Source organism: Telopea speciosissima, chromosome 11 (assembly GCF_018873765.1).
Source record: "Telopea speciosissima isolate NSW1024214 ecotype Mountain lineage chromosome 11, Tspe_v1, whole genome shotgun sequence".
Lineage (NCBI taxonomy): Eukaryota > Viridiplantae > Streptophyta > Magnoliopsida > Proteales > Proteaceae > Telopea > Telopea speciosissima.
Window position 1 is genome coordinate 46,053,179 of NC_057926.1, and position 18,732 is coordinate 46,071,910.

The 18,732-nt window shown below is 37.6% G+C and overlaps 1 protein-coding gene and 1 long non-coding RNA gene across 4 annotated transcripts; both read right to left on the reverse strand.

Moving 5' to 3' along the window:
- Nucleotides 1-1,722: 1,722 nt before the first annotated feature.
- Nucleotides 1,723-18,364, reverse strand: LOC122646813 (stress-response A/B barrel domain-containing protein HS1-like). Of its 3 annotated transcripts, none has more exons than XM_043840417.1 (3): nt 17,191-18,364; nt 4,675-4,681; nt 1,723-1,939 (listed from the first exon to the last, which is right to left on the reverse strand). In XM_043840417.1, the coding sequence occupies exons 1-3, from the start codon at nt 18,087-18,089 to the stop codon at nt 1,886-1,888; spliced, it is 960 nt and encodes a 319-aa protein (XP_043696352.1). In that variant the 5' UTR covers nt 18,090-18,364; the 3' UTR covers nt 1,723-1,885. The 3 variants fall into 3 exon arrangements, with proteins under 3 accessions (XP_043696352.1, XP_043696351.1, XP_043696353.1); XM_043840416.1 differs by having other exon boundaries at nt 16,627-18,364; XM_043840418.1 differs by lacking the exons at nt 4,675-4,681; nt 17,191-18,364 and adding an exon at nt 5,374-5,539.
- LOC122646818 lies at nt 4,024-4,450 on the reverse strand. The gene is made up of 2 exons (XR_006330699.1): nt 4,381-4,450; nt 4,024-4,228 (listed from the first exon to the last, which is right to left on the reverse strand). It is a non-coding gene; the product is annotated as an uncharacterized LOC122646818 (long non-coding RNA).
- Nucleotides 18,365-18,732: the final 368 nt, after the last annotated feature.

Sequence of the window (18,732 nt, forward strand, 5' to 3'; positions counted from 1 at the left end):
TATGGACGCACATAGGCACATGCATGCCCACACATGCCCACATAAAAACATACGACACAAATAGGCACACACACACACACACAATGGCATGCCCACACACCCAACACACTCATACGCATGCACACTCATCCACACACGGACATGCATGCAAGCACACGTACACGTGTGTGTGTGTGTGCTTCACTACTTCCTTCCATGAGAGAGAGGGATTGAGCTCCTCTCCAAGGAGCCCAACATGCCCAGGGAGCATCCAGCCGTTGGGCTGTGTCACACACATCCCTAGGCATGCGCCAAGATGTGTGCAGCACAGCCCAATCCTTGGATGCCCACTGGGCACTCCCTGGTGCTGAGCTCCCTGGAGAGGAGCCAGATCCGAGAGAGAAAGTGAGAGTTGCAACGATCTCGTCTACCTTATTTGGTAGAGATAATCCTAAAACTTAGCTAGCAATTTGTGTTTCACCAGTCCCTTTGATTCCTCCAGTCCTTGAGCTCTTGATCTTAATGTTCTCCTTTCTTTTTTCACTATCTCCTTATCTTATGTTTTTGATAGATATTTAAATTCTTATTTTTTTTTTGGAAAAAGAAAAAAATTAATTAATAAACAGACCTTTACATCCTATAGTAAAATTTCCCTGCAGCATCTTTGGAAATAAGATGGTGCAAGAAGGGGGGGGGTGGAATCTATACAAAATTCGATCTCAGATGGAGAGTGTATAGAGTTAGCTAGCCAGTTTGCACAATGATTTCCATCCCTCTAACAAAAAGGAAAGGAGGTGGACCGGAAGGCATTTGCTATATACTTGATTCGATGGATGGTGTTCCAAGCTCGCCAGTGGGCTTCGATAGATATCTAAATTCTTTTATCCATAAAACATAAGTAAGCTATTGAGGTAGAGTAAATAGATTCATTGGATTGGTTATGTCAAAGCCTTCACACCCATATTTTACTAAAAGACATGTCCACCGATAAAGTAAGCTTATAAAAATAAGATTTGGTTTCCACCAAAACATGCTCTATGAAAGGATTGAAAGCATTTAAAAGATAGTATCGAGTTTTCCTTCACCCATAGCGAAGGGCGAACTCTTTCACCGATAGTCATCATTATGAGGTCAAAACTGTCGAGTTGAAATTGCTCTAAAACAACAAACAACAAACTCAGCATTATCCCAGCTTAACGGATCGGCTAAATGAATCCAAACAAAACAAGTAAAGTTGAGGTCTAAACAAAGAGGGGAATGAAGAGATGCAAAACAAGGGATGCAGAATAAGATGAGAAATGAAAAAGCAAAAAAGAAAAAAAGACAAATGAAAGGTGGAAAATAAAAGAAAAATGAAAGTAAGAAGAAATAGGCACAACCTAGTAAGTCAAAAGAATCTCAGTTAGACGGGTCTGTTACATGAAATTGCTCTAAACCTCATTCCATAATCGTAGCTGACCATCCATAACAAATCAAAAAACAAAAACCCTTAAGAAAATAATAATGAAAGAAAACGAGAACAAAACTACCACAACTCCAATACATAACCTGGGAATCTGGAGGATATACTTCTATCACAGATCCATTACATGACCGGGCCTCGAGGCCTACGGCCTCTTAACAGTCCTTCGGAATAAGCCCATTTATGCAAGTGTCGGAATACAAGATATCGCATCCCAACAACCACCATTCAAAGTAACATAATAAAAGTTTGTGCACGAACGTCTCACTTTTATGACAAAATAAAAAGATAGAAATATCACTTCTGATTTAGGATTTGACAAATGTGGGTTTGTAATCAATAACAACGACCTTGTCCAATGCAGGCAGGAGCAAATTTGAGAATTCAACATGGACTGGGTGAGCAACATATTCTGCAACTCCTTCCACACTCTCGAAAGTGGATTCAAACACATGGGTGAATCCTTGATGCAGGTTCTCTGCACTCACATCTGTTCCCCTGTTTTATTGAAAAAACCCATGGAGTGTCAGAACTTGGAACCGTGAGGCAATGAAATGATATCTCACTAATCAAATATTACTCCATATTCTACTAGTGGGTGATGAGAGACCCTAAATAAGAATGACCTTTCCAATTGATTAGTTATTGCTAAAGTATAACCATTTTGATAAATACAATGAATTTCTGAAGCAAATGATGCTAGCACATGCACATAAACAAGTCCACAGAGTCCATAAACTACGAAGGAGTAAGGAATGACCATATTAGAACTGAGCTGGGAGTAGCTCTGATTCATGATAAGCTACAAGAGAGTCGTTTGAGGTGGCATGACCATGTTCAACAGATAATGTAGAACCAATTCAGGTTAGAATTAGTCCCAAATAACCCAGGAATAAAGCACAACAGCATATATCGAACAGGAAAAGGAGAAAAAGACAGAAGAGAAGATAGAAGAGAAAGGAGGGGTAGGGGAATGGCTATCTCAGCCTGGATCTCTCACCCACAGCTATCCCAGCCGTTGAACATGGGTATTACTCCCATAATCGTGTACAAGAGTGCCTCAAAACTTCATTCATTAATTCTGTCTCGATCAATTACAATAGCTACCTTTATATAGACTGAGTCTAGGCTACAAAAATCGAAAGTAAAACTTAGCAACTGTTTGGAAAATAGAAACTAATGAAAATAGTAACTATGGAAATAGAAACTGAATGAAATTAGAAACTACTTAAGGCTTTATAACTCAGCCTTCTAAACATGCAAAGATAACCAAATTAGAAACTAGTATAAATTAGAAACGACCTACTATAAACTGAACATAGAAACTAAACTATGACAGCATTAGGATGGAATCTTCCAGCACTGATGGGCCCACAAGATCTTCTAAAAATCAATCCCAAGCAAGCCAAATATTGGTTGACAATGTTCACGTGAACAGTGGAATGAACAGTGTTTTGTCTTTTTTTTTCCCTTCATATTTTGATCTACATCAACAGAGGCCTTGGAATGCTCCAGTACAGACGAGTGGTTTGATTCAGATTGAAGGATCTAAAAGAGATAGGAGAAGGCCTAACATAATCCTAGGAGAAGTGGTGAAGAAAGACATGCATAGCATAGGCTTTGTATTTTGTATGACTTTGACTAGAGCAGATTGGAGAGCAAGGATCCATGTAGCTGACCCCATTTTGTTGGGATAAGGCTAAGGTGGTGGTGGTGGTGTTAGGGACCATAAACTTTATACAGTTTCCAAAGAACAAAAAATCATCACAATAAAAAATGGTAATTCAAATTACTCAATGGTTTCATATAACCATGCAATGATACGTCTTACTCCATGGTTTATATTATTATGTATAACTAATAAGACATGACCTTTCAAATTGATTATGTGTTCCTTGTAACATGGGCCAAGGAAAATAGCCAGCCTAAAACTAAGCAATGATATGTCTTACTCTACTCTACTCTTGACATAAAGAATAGACAGATACCTCCAAAAGAATACAAGAAGCTATTTATGGATATATTATTATGTATAACTAATAAGACAAACAGGTAGTGATGGACATATTATTATGTATACCTGATAACCCATACAAATGGATAAAACTGAAAAACACTGTATATTCCTGACTTGATATGTGTGCCTTTCTGAATCTGAGACACAGTGTACTGATTATTAGTTGTTCAGACAAAATTACAAGGACTCATCCATGGTTTCAAGTATCAGGATCAGATTGGGCAGATTGGCTGAGTAAACTCAGAATCAAGGCCAGATCCACTAGTACGATATTTGATCCACCCAAAATATAGTCTTACCCAGTAAGTTTAACCCCGTTTCCACCCAAATTTCCCCAGGATTGGTTGGTATTGGCAGAGTCAACTTGGGAATCAGCAGCAGCAGAGTCTGATCCGATAGTGGATCCCAAGTTTAAAATCCTTGGAAACACCAGTCACACTCTTTATCACTCGAGTGTGTCAAAAACATGAACAAACCAAAGCTAGAGGAGCTCCCAAATTGCTGATCCAACTTGGAATCGGATCAGCAGCAGCAGAGTCTGATCCGATAGTGGATCCCAAGTTTAAAATCCTTGGAATCACCAGTCACACTCTTTATCACTCGAGTGTTTCAAACAACCTGAACCAACCAAAGCTAAAGGAGTTCCCAAGTTGCCGATCAAACTTGGAATTGGATCAGCAGCAGCAGAGTCTGATCCGATAGTGGATCCCAAGTTTTAAATCCTTGGAATCACCAGTCACACTCTTTATCACACGAGTGTTTCAAACAACCTAAACCAACCAAAGCTAAAGGAGCTCCCAAGTTGCTGATCCAACTTGGAAATGGATCAGGAGCAGCAGATTCTGATCCGATAGTCGATCCCAAGTTTTAAATCCTTGGAATCATCAGTCATACTCTTTATCACTTGAATGTTTCAAACAACCTGAACCAACGAAAGCTAAAGAAGCTCCCCAGAACCATAGATAGTTCATTCAGTCCACCTGTATTGTTTCTCCAGTTGTTACAATGCCATATCAGATATGGTACTGGATTCCCTCACCTTGTAAGCCAGTAGTTTTCCCAAGCTCGTATCAACAGTTTTAAAATCTCGTATAGGTGTTCAAGTTCAAAGAAACAAAGGTTTTGAAGTACAAAATAGTTTTATACAGGCCAGGTTAGAAGATTAACAATATGTTAGGCAGCATAGAATTTGAAGAAGAAATTATAGACATAGAACCTTGAGACTTCTCTACTCTTTGGGCATAACAAATAAATCTATGTTAACTGTATGAGAAGATAGATAGAACAGCTTACATACAAATAAAAGTCCAGGACGATTCAGAAAACACCAACCATTTAGGTCAAATGCCCAAAAGGAAACCACAGGGATGCTATGTTCATAGAATAGAGCACTCAAACAAATAAAAGTTGTGTACTATTCTGAAATCAAACAGAAATTCAACTTCAATATGTTAAAACTGTATTTCCACCCACTATACAATTGATCCAGACAAGGCAATAATGGTGGAGGCTGTGTCTTGGATTGGTAGTCGCCATTAACAAGTAAAGGTTAGCTGATTTGAGTGTTCATAACCATCAGCTAATTGAATCGTTCTGTAACTTACTGTAAAAGACAATGTGCTTTCTTATCTATTTCATCAAGCTGTGGGTACATCCATGTATCGAACCCTCCATGGAAAGGATTGCTATTCTAGTTTATGAAGCTCAGTTTCCTCCTGTTGATGGGTTGACTGATTGATACCAATCCGGATTGAATTAGGGCTCTGGCAATAGGCAACAAGATTCATTGCCTCTTAAAAATTTTGGCTGTGGAGAAAGTCTAGGGTTTTGGGTATAGAGAAGAGAAAAGGGCGAACCATCTATTCCATACGAACAATAACACAAACACACAAAGAGAGAGGGAGAGAGATGCTACCATTGGAAAGCCTTCATGGGTTCAATGAGATTGACAAGATTTGCATAACCCCTGATGAGTTCGACAATCTTTTCAGGTGGGATATCGGCCTTGAACTTGGCCAACAGTACGTGCTTCACCACTCCCTTCGCCTCCTCCATCCTCCCCCTCTCTCTCTCTCTCTCACATGTCTATAATGCATATCTATTATACTTATAGGGTTTTTTCAAAAAAATAATTAAATAAAGTACACGTACCCCTTATAATGCACCCAATATTCCTCCTAACCCTTAAGCTTTTGATTAGTCCACGTATCACCTTTTAATATTTCACATATCATTCCTATTTTACCCCCTAATGTCATTTAAGTGTACATCATGTATTAAATACTAAAAGATGACCAAACTATTCTTTCTTCTATCTTTTTTTTAAATTTGAAAAGACCTAATTGTCCTGACTTATTTACAAAAATTTGAAAACACTAAAATGCCCTCATCTTCCCCAAATCATCTTCTTTTACACCACCCCCACCCCCACCCATCCACCTTTAATACCATCACCATCCTATCGTGAAGCCCCACCTCCCTGTCTCTCCTCCCCTCCTCTACTTCCTCCACCTCTCGTTGAGTTGGGAGCCGGAGCCGCATCCACAGCCATCGCTGATTGTAGTGAAGAAGATGGGAGTATCACCTCAGTTGCCAGGTCTCCTCTAACAAGGGGGCTGAACTCTCACCCATACAATGAGGTGGGGATAATTTTCCGCTTCACGGTGGGAGAAGAAGGAGAAGAGTTATGAAGGAGGCAAAGGGTCTTTCAACTTTTTATTTAATAGACAGACAACTAAGCAAATCAAGCTGAAGCAATATTTAATTAGAAGTAAGAAGCCACGACCTGCAACACCCATATTTTCTTCCTTTTTTTTTAGTTTCTTATTGCTGAACCATTAATTAGTTTTACAAAACTTCTAATCGTTGCCTAGAGGCAGCTGTGGGTCAGTCCCTTTGTTTTTAGGATAAATAATCCATTTTAAAATTGGGTAAATTTCTAAAAGAGCTTTTACACTCAGGAACGGCGAAGATCATCCAATCCAGATTAGGATCAGACACCATGTTTTAAATCTATATCTAACAGGACTGGAACTAGGACTAGAAAATCTCATCTCATCCTAACTGAACCCTCCAATCTGACCTTTCAACCTGGCCCAATTGCTTGACCAGCTGTTATCTTATACAAAATTCCAAAATCTGGCAATTTAGGGATTGTTAATCAATTGATCCAACCGGTTACTAGTTGGCGTTTTCTGGTCTCATATTTTTAAAAATCTAAATGTTCAAAATCTTTCTCTGTATGAGTCATCAAGCACATGTTAGGCTAAAATGATCTGAGCTATTCTCTTTTATCTCATCTCATCTTAAAGATGGGAGTGGAAACTTCACTACAATCAGCGATGCTGTGGCTGCGGCTCCGGACTCAACAAGAGGTGGAGGAAGTAGAGGAGGGGAGGAGAGACACTGAGGTGGGGCTTCACGGTGGGATGGTCATGGTGTTAATGGTGGGTGGTGGTGGTGGGTATGTAAAAGAAGGTGATGATTTGGGGAAGATGAGGGCATTTTGGGCTTTTCAAATTTTAGCAAATAGATCTTTTCAAATTTTAGAAAAGATAGAAGAAAGGGTAGTTTGGTCATCTTTTAGCATTTAATACCTGGTATGGATTTAAATGGCATTAGGGGGTAAAGCAGGGGTGGTACGTAGAATATTGAGGGGTGATACGTGGACTTATCAGAAGCTTAGGGGGTACGAGGAATATTTGGTGCGTTATAGGGGGTTACGTATACTTTACCCAAAAAAAAAAAAGGGAAACAGTTTTCTGTACTGGAGTGTGGCCCACGCCAGCATTCCCATGAGTCTATCTCTCTCCTCCTCAAAATAAGGTGGCAGATGTGTTTTTTCACATGGGGAGGAGAGAGATAGACTCATGGGAGTGCTGGCGTAAGCCACACTCCCGAACAAAGATCTTTTTCCCAAAAAAATATTATACTTATATGGAGATGGATGGATATGCTAGCGGTATAGTGTAGGCTAGCACCATATGTGTGTCTCTCTCTTCCCCCTTTGAAATAACTCCCTTATCCCTCAAAAGGAGGAAGAGATAGATTGACATATAAAGATATGGGGAAGGTATTGATACACGATAGATTCCGTACATCAATGCATTCAATAGGGGGTGGGGGGGCTTTATGGTCATTTTGGATGGGTATTTTTTCCCATCTGACGGTACTTCATACAGGTCGTGTACATGCACAACCGTGTATCAAAACTTCTGCCATAAGGTATTAAGGTGCTAGCTTATGTTGTACCAGTAACATACTCAATCTTTTCCTATACTTATATATCTTTGTTATAAATCTCTACAAACATGAGTTTACCAAAAAGTTTTGTATTATAGGCCTAAAAGTTTGTTCAAACACTTAAAATTTGGTTCAAGGAATCTGTATCGGATCGGTCATATCCATCGATTCATATCAATATTAGTAGAGATTGATACCAATTTCTGATCGATACGATACCAATCCAAGAGTACTGACCAAGGGTAAAATTGATTTCTTTTAAATTATTTTAGAGGTAAAACCGTTCGATTTGGATAGACATGGGCCGCTCCGGATTGGTATCATATACCGATCCTGATTACTAAGTTGTCGAAAAGTAAATTTTGGCACATTTATGTAAAATTAAATAATTCAAAAAAATAAAAAATGGATATATATTGGCAGAAAATTATATATAAAGGTTTTCTTTCCCATCTAGGCCAACAGAAGCATAACACTTCATTGTTTACAACATGGTAGTACATGGGTTAGTCCATGTCATAGAGGACTAGCTAAGCATATCATTGGTACAATTTCAACTCAAAATGAGTAGAGGATGTAGCTAACATTACAAAAGGTGTCATTATGTATTTTATTTCATCTCCATTTGATGGTATTTTTGGTAAATTTTTTAAAACTCTGAATCAGAATTTAAGTAACTTTTTTTGCTTATTTTGAACTTAAATTTGACCATTGAGATGTATATGGAGTCGTCTATCACATGGATTAACCCATGTACTACCAAATGGTAAATATTGAATTGTTATATTTCATTAGTCATAGTGACGCCTAAAAGAACAAAAAGAATCATAAAAATATGTTTAGGTGTGTGATACTATCACAAATATATGTCATAAGAATTATATTTTTTTGGGATTGATTTTACTGTCTAGATGTAGTGTACGCTAGCGCCTTCGTTTATCTATCTCTTCCCCCACAATAAGAGGGAGGAGAGAGATAAACATAGCCCACACCCAAACATAGAGGGGCAAAATGACCTCCCCATCCCCATGATCAATGCCAACACGCACTCTCATTGCCCCTGGCATGTGCAGGGGTCACGCTCCCTTTCAAAGAACACGGACTCTTTTTTCTTTTCTTTTTTTTTTTTTTTCCTTTAAATGCCATATCAATTGTGATTGAAAAAGTTTTGCATGTGTGATTTGTGAGTTGGTAAGTAATACAGGGGCTCGCTCTGATTTAATCAGCATCTTCGGGTGCCAACCCTATATACCTATTCTGTCACACCCAACCGACCAATTTGTAACCTCTCATTGTAAAGGTGAAGATTAACTAAAAAGGGGAAGTGTTAGTGGAAGGAGGTTGTTATAAGCTATTATCACATGCAATGCAAGGCAACCCTCCTCAATTTAACCTAACCACCAGTTAGTCAAAGCTCTACTCTAACTCCTGTGAAGGAGGAGCAGATTCACACAATTCCCACGAGAGTCTCTCCTCACTTACAACTTATCTATAAATCATACCCGAACCCCCTACAAACTGATCCAACCTCTTTCTATCTCTTGCAGGTTCTACCGTTCTGACTTATAACTGGTTCTTCTCCAAGTGTTTGATCAGGTTGATATCCGGTGAGTGATCTCCCTGCTAGCTTTGTCAACTATGCAGTCTTTTGCAGGTTCACCTCTATTTCGTTGTCTGTTCGACCTTGAACTTACATAAACATAATGAAATATAACTAATCAGAAACCCTAGTTACTCTCATCTAATGAGCTACCTATCTATAGTTATTGTAGTGGCTTTCATGAGGATTCTAGTTTAGACCAAGTTAGAAACCCTCTTTAATCCATAGGGACGTGATCAAGGGTTTACTATTTATCAAAACTCTCAATTCCTCAATATCTTGTTCATTCGCAACAAAATATTTTCTTTGTGTCGATGAAAAAAAAAAAAACATGTTTTTTTGAAGAGAGATACTATTTCACTAATCGAGTCACAAATTGTAATTCACTGAACAAAAAAAATCGAAATAGAATATTTATTGGAAAAGGTATGCCATAAATGGGCCAAAGGTGAATCGTAGAAAAAAGATGTCATCCAGTAGATCGATATGAAGTTGTTGGTCCTAGGGTTCATCATATGGTTTTACAGTTTGATGTTTAGATCATGTGTGATGGGTAGATTGAGTTTTACCATTCTATTAATTGGAAGTAATTGGGGAGGACCTATGTAGAAGTGTAGAACAAGTAGTGATTAAAGTGAATAATATGATCTTATCATTACATGAAATCAATTAGTATACTATGAAAAATGTAGAAAACAGATTTATGAGTATTACTAGATAAGGATTAAGTAAATTTCCTTTATATTCTCCTTAAACACATACAAAATTAATAATTATATCAAGAACACAAACAGAAATGACAACAACAACAAAAAAAAAAAAAAAACAAAATTTGGTGGTAAGGTGTATCATATATGCTTGATCACCATTTGTGGGTAAGGTTGTTTTCAGGCTTTGGAGGGTTGAAGGGGGGGGGGGGGGGTAGAGAGAGAGAGAGAGAGAGTTCTTATATTTGGTGGTAAGGTGTACCATATATGCATGGTTTCCATTTGTGGGTAAGGTTGTTTTCAGGCTTTGGAGGGTGGAAGGGGGGGGGGGGGAGAGAGAGAGAGTGAGTGTGTGTTCTTACATTTGGTGGTAAGGTGTACCATATATGCTTGGTTTCCATTTGTAGGCAAGGTTGTTTTCAGGCTTTGGAGGGTGGAAGGAGAGAGAGAGAGAGAGAGAGAGAGAGAGAGAGAGAGAGAGAGAGAGGATCATATAGAAATTTACTGTTTACAAAAACTATTATTTTTGTAGAAGTAAGAAGATTTGAAAATTTATGTTTTATATATAAAATCATGAAATTCATACTAAAAGACATTCTAGAAAAGCTCTTAAAAGTATTTAATGTTATTGTTCAAGGTCGAACAAACCACGAACTTGAGGAATAAGCCAAGGACTACATATTTGATAAGGCATTTGCATGGAGATCATCGATCAATACCATTGCTGGTGTACTCCATTATAAGTGTACTGATTATGTTAATTTTCGAAACCTTTTCTTGTTTCTTTGGCTGGTTGCTGCATCAGCTTTTAAGGTTTTTCTGCTGTAACTATTCTTGTATTTTATCCTCATTTTTATCTTAATATATACTTGCTGACCTTCCGCAAAAAAAAATGTACTGAAGCTCTTAATCGACATGCTTTACCCTCACTCCATTGGCTCTTGTAACTAGAACATGTCATTAATTAAACAGATATTTAAACCTTCATTTCTTAGTCATGTATGTAATTAGAAGTTCAAATTCTCTTACTTTAGTTGATTATTTACATTAAGATGTCATAACTTTGGTCTATACCTGAATCTTCTTTGTGGCATTTAATATTGGAAAATCTCTCTCTCTCTCTCCAAGCATTGTCTGAAATCCCATAATGTTGGGAAAGTTAATTGTTAGATTTTGTTTTACAATAAGATCAACCTATTTTCCCTAAAAAGTAAAACTTCATAGTATTTTCTTGTGAAAAACATTGTAATCTTTCATGTTGGGAGTCCATGTGAAAGCCATTATTCTGCATCGTATTTGAGTAGCCCGATGTGAAGGACTATAAGGATTTGGGACCTCTCTTAGTGACTAACTTTTAAGGGTAAGTTCTATATACCCAAGTCCCAACAAGTGCTATCAAAGTCCAGTTCTTTAAATCGTGGGCAATGATTGAAGGAAACACCACAACACGGTAAAGCTTGAATGCGAGCAAATGGATGATTTAAAATGCAAAGACGGAAAACTTGCTATTCTATAAGGATTTGTACGCACCTGTAGAGGGTGATAAGATGAAACCTGAAAGTAAGAATGGTGCCAAATGGAAAACCTTTGATCAAAAAACTGTACAAAATGTCATTAGATTTATCCAATATTTTTTGGATGACACCATTTTCCATCACGTAACCACAAAGGGGTCAGAGCATTCACTATGGAAGAAATTAGAAGAGTTGTACAAAGGATGATTGACGACAACAAAGCTTTCCTGATCAGAAAGCTTGTGAACCTGAAGTACAGAGAAGAAAGCTCAGTTGCAGAATATTTAAACGAGGTGCAAAGAATTGTGAACCAACTCTCCTCCATGAAGATGACGCTTGATGATGAATTACAAACCCTATTACTTCTCAGTTCATTACCCAACAGATGGGAAACACTAGTGGTGTCTCTTAGCAAGTTTGCACTAGATGGGGTGTCTCAATGAGTCAAGTAACAGAATTTTTGTTGAATGAAGAAGCAAGAAAGAAATCATTGGGCTCACCTTAGCAAGTAGTATATAACAAAAAATCGGGAGATAAATATAAACAAATTAAGAAAAATGATTACATGTCACTACTGCAAAAAGGAAGGGCATATGAAAAAAGAGTGCAGGAAACTCAAAATAGATTCAAATAAAGAGAAAGATGAGGAGGAGAAGACAGGTGAAAAAAACACCATTGTTGTATAACACAGAGATATTATGTAGATCTTGCTACACCTCCTCAACATATTTTTCATAATGATGACCTCATTAATCATGTTCAAATCCTCCTCCAATAGCACATAATGATGGAGTAAGATGTACACTAAGATAATGAAGATGCAGATGGTGATGATGATGCTTCTACAGTTGGTTTAGGTAATGTGAACAGGGGGAGCTGCCCCCTCAAGAGCTAGCAGTGGAATCTTAGTTGATGAGATGATCTACCAAAGAGCGACAACCTTTTACTAGATTCCACCACATCACTATATGTATGTAAACCAAAATGCTTGGAAGAAGCAAAGGCCGATGAGTGTGAAAGCCATACAAGTAGAGTATTTGCCTGAGGAAGTAACCGATGCCAAGTTTGATCCTTTCCATGATCGAGAGTTGTTTATTCGAAGTACTAGACATTGAAACGGTTAATCATGTCTAAAGCTTATGGCACTTAAAGATTTATTTGAAAGATAAAGAGTTCACGATCTACAAAAAACTCAATGTTGAGTAAATAGAGTTGATGAGGACCGAAGTGGGAATTGAAAGAGGTGCTTGGTTCAACTATTCCGAAGAGATAGAACCAAGTTCAAAGAGACTAAGGGATTTGATGATAGAGAAGAAAAATGAAGAGGTGTTGTGGGAAAATAGCCAAATTGTAGAATCGTTTAGAAGATATTGTTCATATGAATGAAGATTAGAATAAGATCCATTGATTTTTCTTTTGCTTCTAATTTTTTATTTGAATGGACCAAACTTGATTTTTTTATCAAGCTTCCTGCATACCCTTAACATTTAAAAGGATCAAGTCGAACGTAATTCCGATAGTGTCTTATTTTAGGGATAGTATTTCTTCAATTGGTTGAGGTTGGTTAGATACGGCAATTCAAAACCATCTAGATCCATTACTCTGATAGCTTTACTGGAAAGTATTTCCTTCACCTTAAAAAGGCCACTCCAATTTAGCCTAAACTTCCCTCGTGGATCATATATGGGTTTTCTTTGTTTTTTAAAACAAGGTTGCAATTTCTAATTGGCATGTCACGATCTTTTTTATTGAATGTCTGGCCGTCCTTTAATGATAAATTTTTATTTTGTCTATCACACACATTCTCTCTTCTCATGGATGAAATTAGTTCTTCATATCTAGGCCTTAACCATTCGGCTTCTAAGAGCTCACGTTCCATTAATACTCTTAGGGAGGATACTTCCAACCCAAAGGCCGGGAAGGATGATTTCCATTGCATAAATTAACTTGTCAGGCCCAATCATTATTAATTTCTTTCAGCCATTTTTTCTAGAATTCTCTAAACAATATTATTGGCCGCTTTCGGCTTGTATGGTTAAGATCTATGTCTTTTGATCCAAAATTGGTCACACAATGCTTTTGTCTAACCTCTAAAATGAGACCCTTAATTTGAGATTAACTCCCGTGGAACCCATATCGACAAATAATATTTTCGTTGAAAATTTTTTGTGACCTTTTTACAATGTAACTTTATCATATGGTTGCGCTTCAAACCATTTAATGAAATAGTCTATGGTGACTAAAATATATTTATGATCATTAGATGATTTATGGGCAACTTGACCAATGATGTCGATGCTCCAAGTTGCAAATGGTCAAGGAGAACTCATAGTATATAACTCTGTTGGAGGCATATGTATCGGATTAGCAAATATTTGACATTTATGACACTTCATATCATAATCGACATAGTTGGCGGCCTCCAATGTATTACAATAGTATCACAACCTTAATGTCTTGTTTTTCCAGCATCTTTGCTTTCATATGTGGCCCACATATGTTTTGATGGATCCTTTCCTTGAGTCTTCGTGCTTCTTCTTCATCGATGCAAACTAGTTGTAAGCCATCAAAGGATCGTTTATAAAAGATTACTTCGTAGCTTAGTTAGTAAGTTCGGGAACGGCAATTGAACGGGAACGGATATGTACGGCAATTAAACGGACTAGACGGTAATAATACTTTTAAAAAATCCGGCTTCATAAAACGCATATAATAATAATACGGTACGCGTTTAATATGGGTATAATACGGCATAGACGGCAATAATACTTTTAAAAAAACGGATATATATTCATTATATAACATGCATTCACCACCTAATAAACAAAATAATATCATGATTTTATGAACTAAAATAAACACAATAATATAATATGTGCTATATAACATCTCTAAGATTATCATTTAACATACCAAAATATCAATAATCTACAAGAAATGACTGTAGATTGTCTGAAAATGAGATGAGCAAGTTGATTACCTTATCATTAAATCATTCTTCCAACATTACATTTCTTTCTATCTACAATGAGATAACCATATATTTTTAACCAGATGTGTTCTTGTGAAGGGGGATGAGTTCCCACTAATTAACCAACACACGACAAGAGGGAGGGTTCCAGATATGGATCTCCACTGTACACATTAGCTACAAGAGACAGAAAAACAAGAATAAAATAGAATAGAGATTGAGCCGTTCTCGCCAATATCACACCAGATTCATTTGCTTCACTACCACCATCAAAGTTCAAAGACCAGAGAAACAAGAGGAGAGTACAAGACTTAAGTGCCGCTTTGTTGAACGGAGATGGGGAGGATGATTGGAGATGGAGGGCGGCTACTGTTGCCTGCTACGGTTGGATGTTCAACGCAAATCAAAAGGGACGAAAGGGAAAGTGAAATCGTTTTCCTAATTTCTAGTCTTTTGGGGTTTTTTTTTTTTTTTTTTAAAAATGTATAATACTCGATATAAAAATACAGGAAAATATGGGGACGGGAGTATTATATGTTCAAAAATTCGAGTACGCATATAATACGCATATTATACACGTATTTACTAACTAAGCTTCGTAGAGGGAAAAATTGAGTGGCGTAAGTTCTTAAAAATTGGTTTCTTTTACTCTTCCTTTGATAGATTTATGAGTCACGTGTCTAACATCAAATTTAGATAGTAATAAAAATCATCAAGTAAGCCTTTCTATTAAGGTTAATTTTTCAAATAGATATTTAATTGGATCCATCCTTGAAATTATCAACACTAGGGTGGGCAATCATACAATGTCTTAACCTGCGGGTAGCCCATATTAATATTGTGTACGTTTTTTTCCAAAGTTGAATATTTGACCTCATATTTTAGAAATTTCTTGCTAAGGTAATATATTAATTTCTCAATATTTCCATCTGATTGGTGTTATGACAGTATTGCTCCCATGGACATATCTGTGACTGATGAATACAATAGCAATGATTTTTCAGGAATTGGTGGTGCTTGAACAAGTGGGTTTAACAAATATTCTTTGGCTCGATTAAAATTTGTGACTAATAAATACAATTGCAATGGTTTTGTAGAAATTAAATGGGCAAAGTATATTCCACTCCCAATGGTCATGGCTATCCCATGCTATCTTGGAGGCTACTTTGCAATTGACATGTGCATTGAAAGCTTAATACTATTTTTTGTGGCACAACATTAACAAGTCCAATAGTATAAGCATTGGACCACTGTAGCTTCCAGTTTGATTTGTGGGGATGAAACATGGACTTTGTCCAGTTCAATAATGGCTTTGGCTAGGGTAATGTGGGATTGATATCCCCATACACATGAATACATAAGGATCTTATCATTGTGTTAATGAATCACAAACATAAGAGAAGAGACACATACCGGTCACTGACATATGATGTGTAACGATTCCCTGACTCCACTAGCCATGACGACGTTCGTCTTTGAATCGCTATAACAAGATCAAACAATGGAACTTCTAGGTTTCTCTCTCTTGATCTCCCACAATGTTTTTCAGTGATGGACTGATATAAAACTTAACACAGACAGAGAGAAGACCTAGAATCCTTTATATAGATATATTATGATGCACTTCTCTCATCAAGGATTGCTAATTAGACTAGGAATAGAACTCTAATCCCTTTAGTCAGATAGGATTGAGTTTCCTAATATAAATCGAAATCTATGTTGAGATATACTTGGTCAACAATTAATAGATCATGTGGGACATTAATTAATTAATTAAAATTAATTCCTACAACAACCACCTATCTGCATGAAGTACTTGTCATGGAAAACGAATGTTAAGGTCGATAAATTGTTAGGTTCTTATGCCAAATTTCAGTTCATCTGTGTTGTAGCTCTATGGCTTATCCAAGTATATTTGAAATTCTGACATGTATTTATATCAGTAAACAACCAAGTTCCATTGTAATGGTAAGGTTGGTCCAAAGTGACCAAGTGGAACGAGTCTAGAAACAGCCTCTTTGTGAAAGCAAGGGTAAGGCTGCATACATTATGACCCTCCTCAGACCCCGCAGTGGCAAGAGCCTCGTACACTAGGTACACCTTTTTTTTTTAGTCAAGTTCCATTACATCAAACATTTCCAATGATACATGATGAAGCATAGAATAAATAAGATGGTTTTGCGGGTGCAAGTTATCTCCCACACCAAAAACACTTACATCTTTTCCAATCTCAATCCAACTATAACCACTCTCTTTCTTCAAACCCTTCTCCTTCATGAGCCATCTTATTCTCCTCATCTCCTCCCATCTCCCATTATCAGCATACATGTTAGCCAAAAGAACATGATTAGAAGCCGATTTAGGCTCCAATTTAAAGAGCTCCTCTGCACATTTCAGCCCTAACTCTAATTCTCTGCTAGCTCTGCACCCGTTCAGTAGTGCACCCAGTGCACTAGCACTAGGCTCAAAAGGCATTTGTCTCATAAATTCCTTAGCCTCATTTACACGGCCAGCCCGCGCAAAAAGATCAACCATGCATGTATAATGCTCTTCCCCTGCCTCAAGCCTATATTCTGTTCTCATTGACTGGAAATACTGTATACCATCTTCAATAAGGCCTGATCGGCTACATGCTGACAAGACTGCAACAAAGGTGATTGAATTTGGTTCCACACCTGCCTCCTTCATTCGATCAAACATTTCCAATGCCTTAGTCGCTTGCCCATGTTGTGCATACCCAGATATAATTGATGTCCAAGTAATGACATCTTTTAGATTCATCGAATCAAGTGTTCTTTGAGCATCAAACAAACACCCACATCTTGAATACATTGCCACCAGAGAATTTCCTGCAAAAATCTGAAATTCATATCCCAACTTCATGATACAAGCATGAATTAGTTTCCCAAATTCAAGCGCCGGAATGTTTGCACATGCAGCTAAAATGCTCGAAAGAGAATGTGCATCAGGTAGGACCCCAACAAGGATTTGTTGCTTAAATAATTTAAGTGCTTCTGCTCCTTCATCAATTTGGACATATCCACTGATAATTGAAGTCCATGAGACAACATTAGTTTCAGCCATTGAATTGAATACCTTACGCGACCATGAGATATATCCAAGCTTCACATACATATCTAATAGTGCACTGGAAACAACTACATGAGATTCAAATCCAGTTTTTAAAACCAGACAATGGAGTTGCTCTCCTTCCTTTATGTCTTTGAGCTCTCCACAAGCTTTTGCAGCAATTGAAAACGTTTGATGACTGAACTCCATGCCTTGGATTTTCATAGTTGAAAATAATTTCCAGGCTTCCCCACTCCGACCATTTCGTGAATAACCAGAAAGCATTGAATTCCACGACACCGAATCTCTAATAGGAATTTCATCAAACGCCTGTGCTGCTTCACTCAACTTCCCACACTTTGAATAAAAATCAATAAGAACATTTCCAACAATCACATCGGATGGTGGCAACTTCTTCAGTACTTGAGTATGGATTTGCTTACCTTCAATCCATTTTGACAAATTGCCACACGAGTTCAAACAGGAAATCAAAGAAGACCGATTGGGATCACACCCTTCTTGATTCATCAAACGAAAAAAATGAAGAGCTTTTTCGGGTTCATTGTTCTGCGAACAAAAGGCAATTGCTGAAGACCAAGAGAAAGCATCTTTTTCGGGAATTCGATCAAGCACCCTATATGCAATATTGGGTTCTCCACATTTAAAATAAGCTGCAACTGTAAGATTGGCAAGATGGGTATGAGAAAATAAAGAGGCGATTAAGATTTGAGCATGAATTTGCGGGATTTGTCTTAAACATTTTTCTTTGATGCAACTTAGAAGTCCAGATACGAGATTGATCATGGCTGTGTTGACCGTTGAGACTGAAAGTGAGTTCTACCCATTTCAGTTGCAGAAGGGAGAGGGAGCGAAGAGGCGGATCAGGGAGAACCAGAACCGAAATCGAACCGATATCAGAAATTCAAACTGACCGATCCATAATTAAGGTGGTTTCATTTGTTTCGTTTTGGTTTTATATGGTAGACCAACAGGTCCAGACCGAAACCCCTCGTTTTAACCAATTCCGAATAACCGATAAAAACTGGTTTAACCGTGGTCTAAAAATGGGGTCAATCAAGACTCAAACGAGAGAGAGAGAGAGAGAGTGAGAAAGAGACTTCGAGAAATCTCTCAGAGGGAAGAAGACCTACAGAGTCACAGACTGAGAGTG

Excerpts from the sequence above, each read along its gene's own strand:
- LOC122646813 (XM_043840416.1), bottom strand. The coding sequence starts at position 18,089 with ATGAATCAAGAAGGGTGTGATCCCAATCGGTCTTCTTTGATTTCCTGT.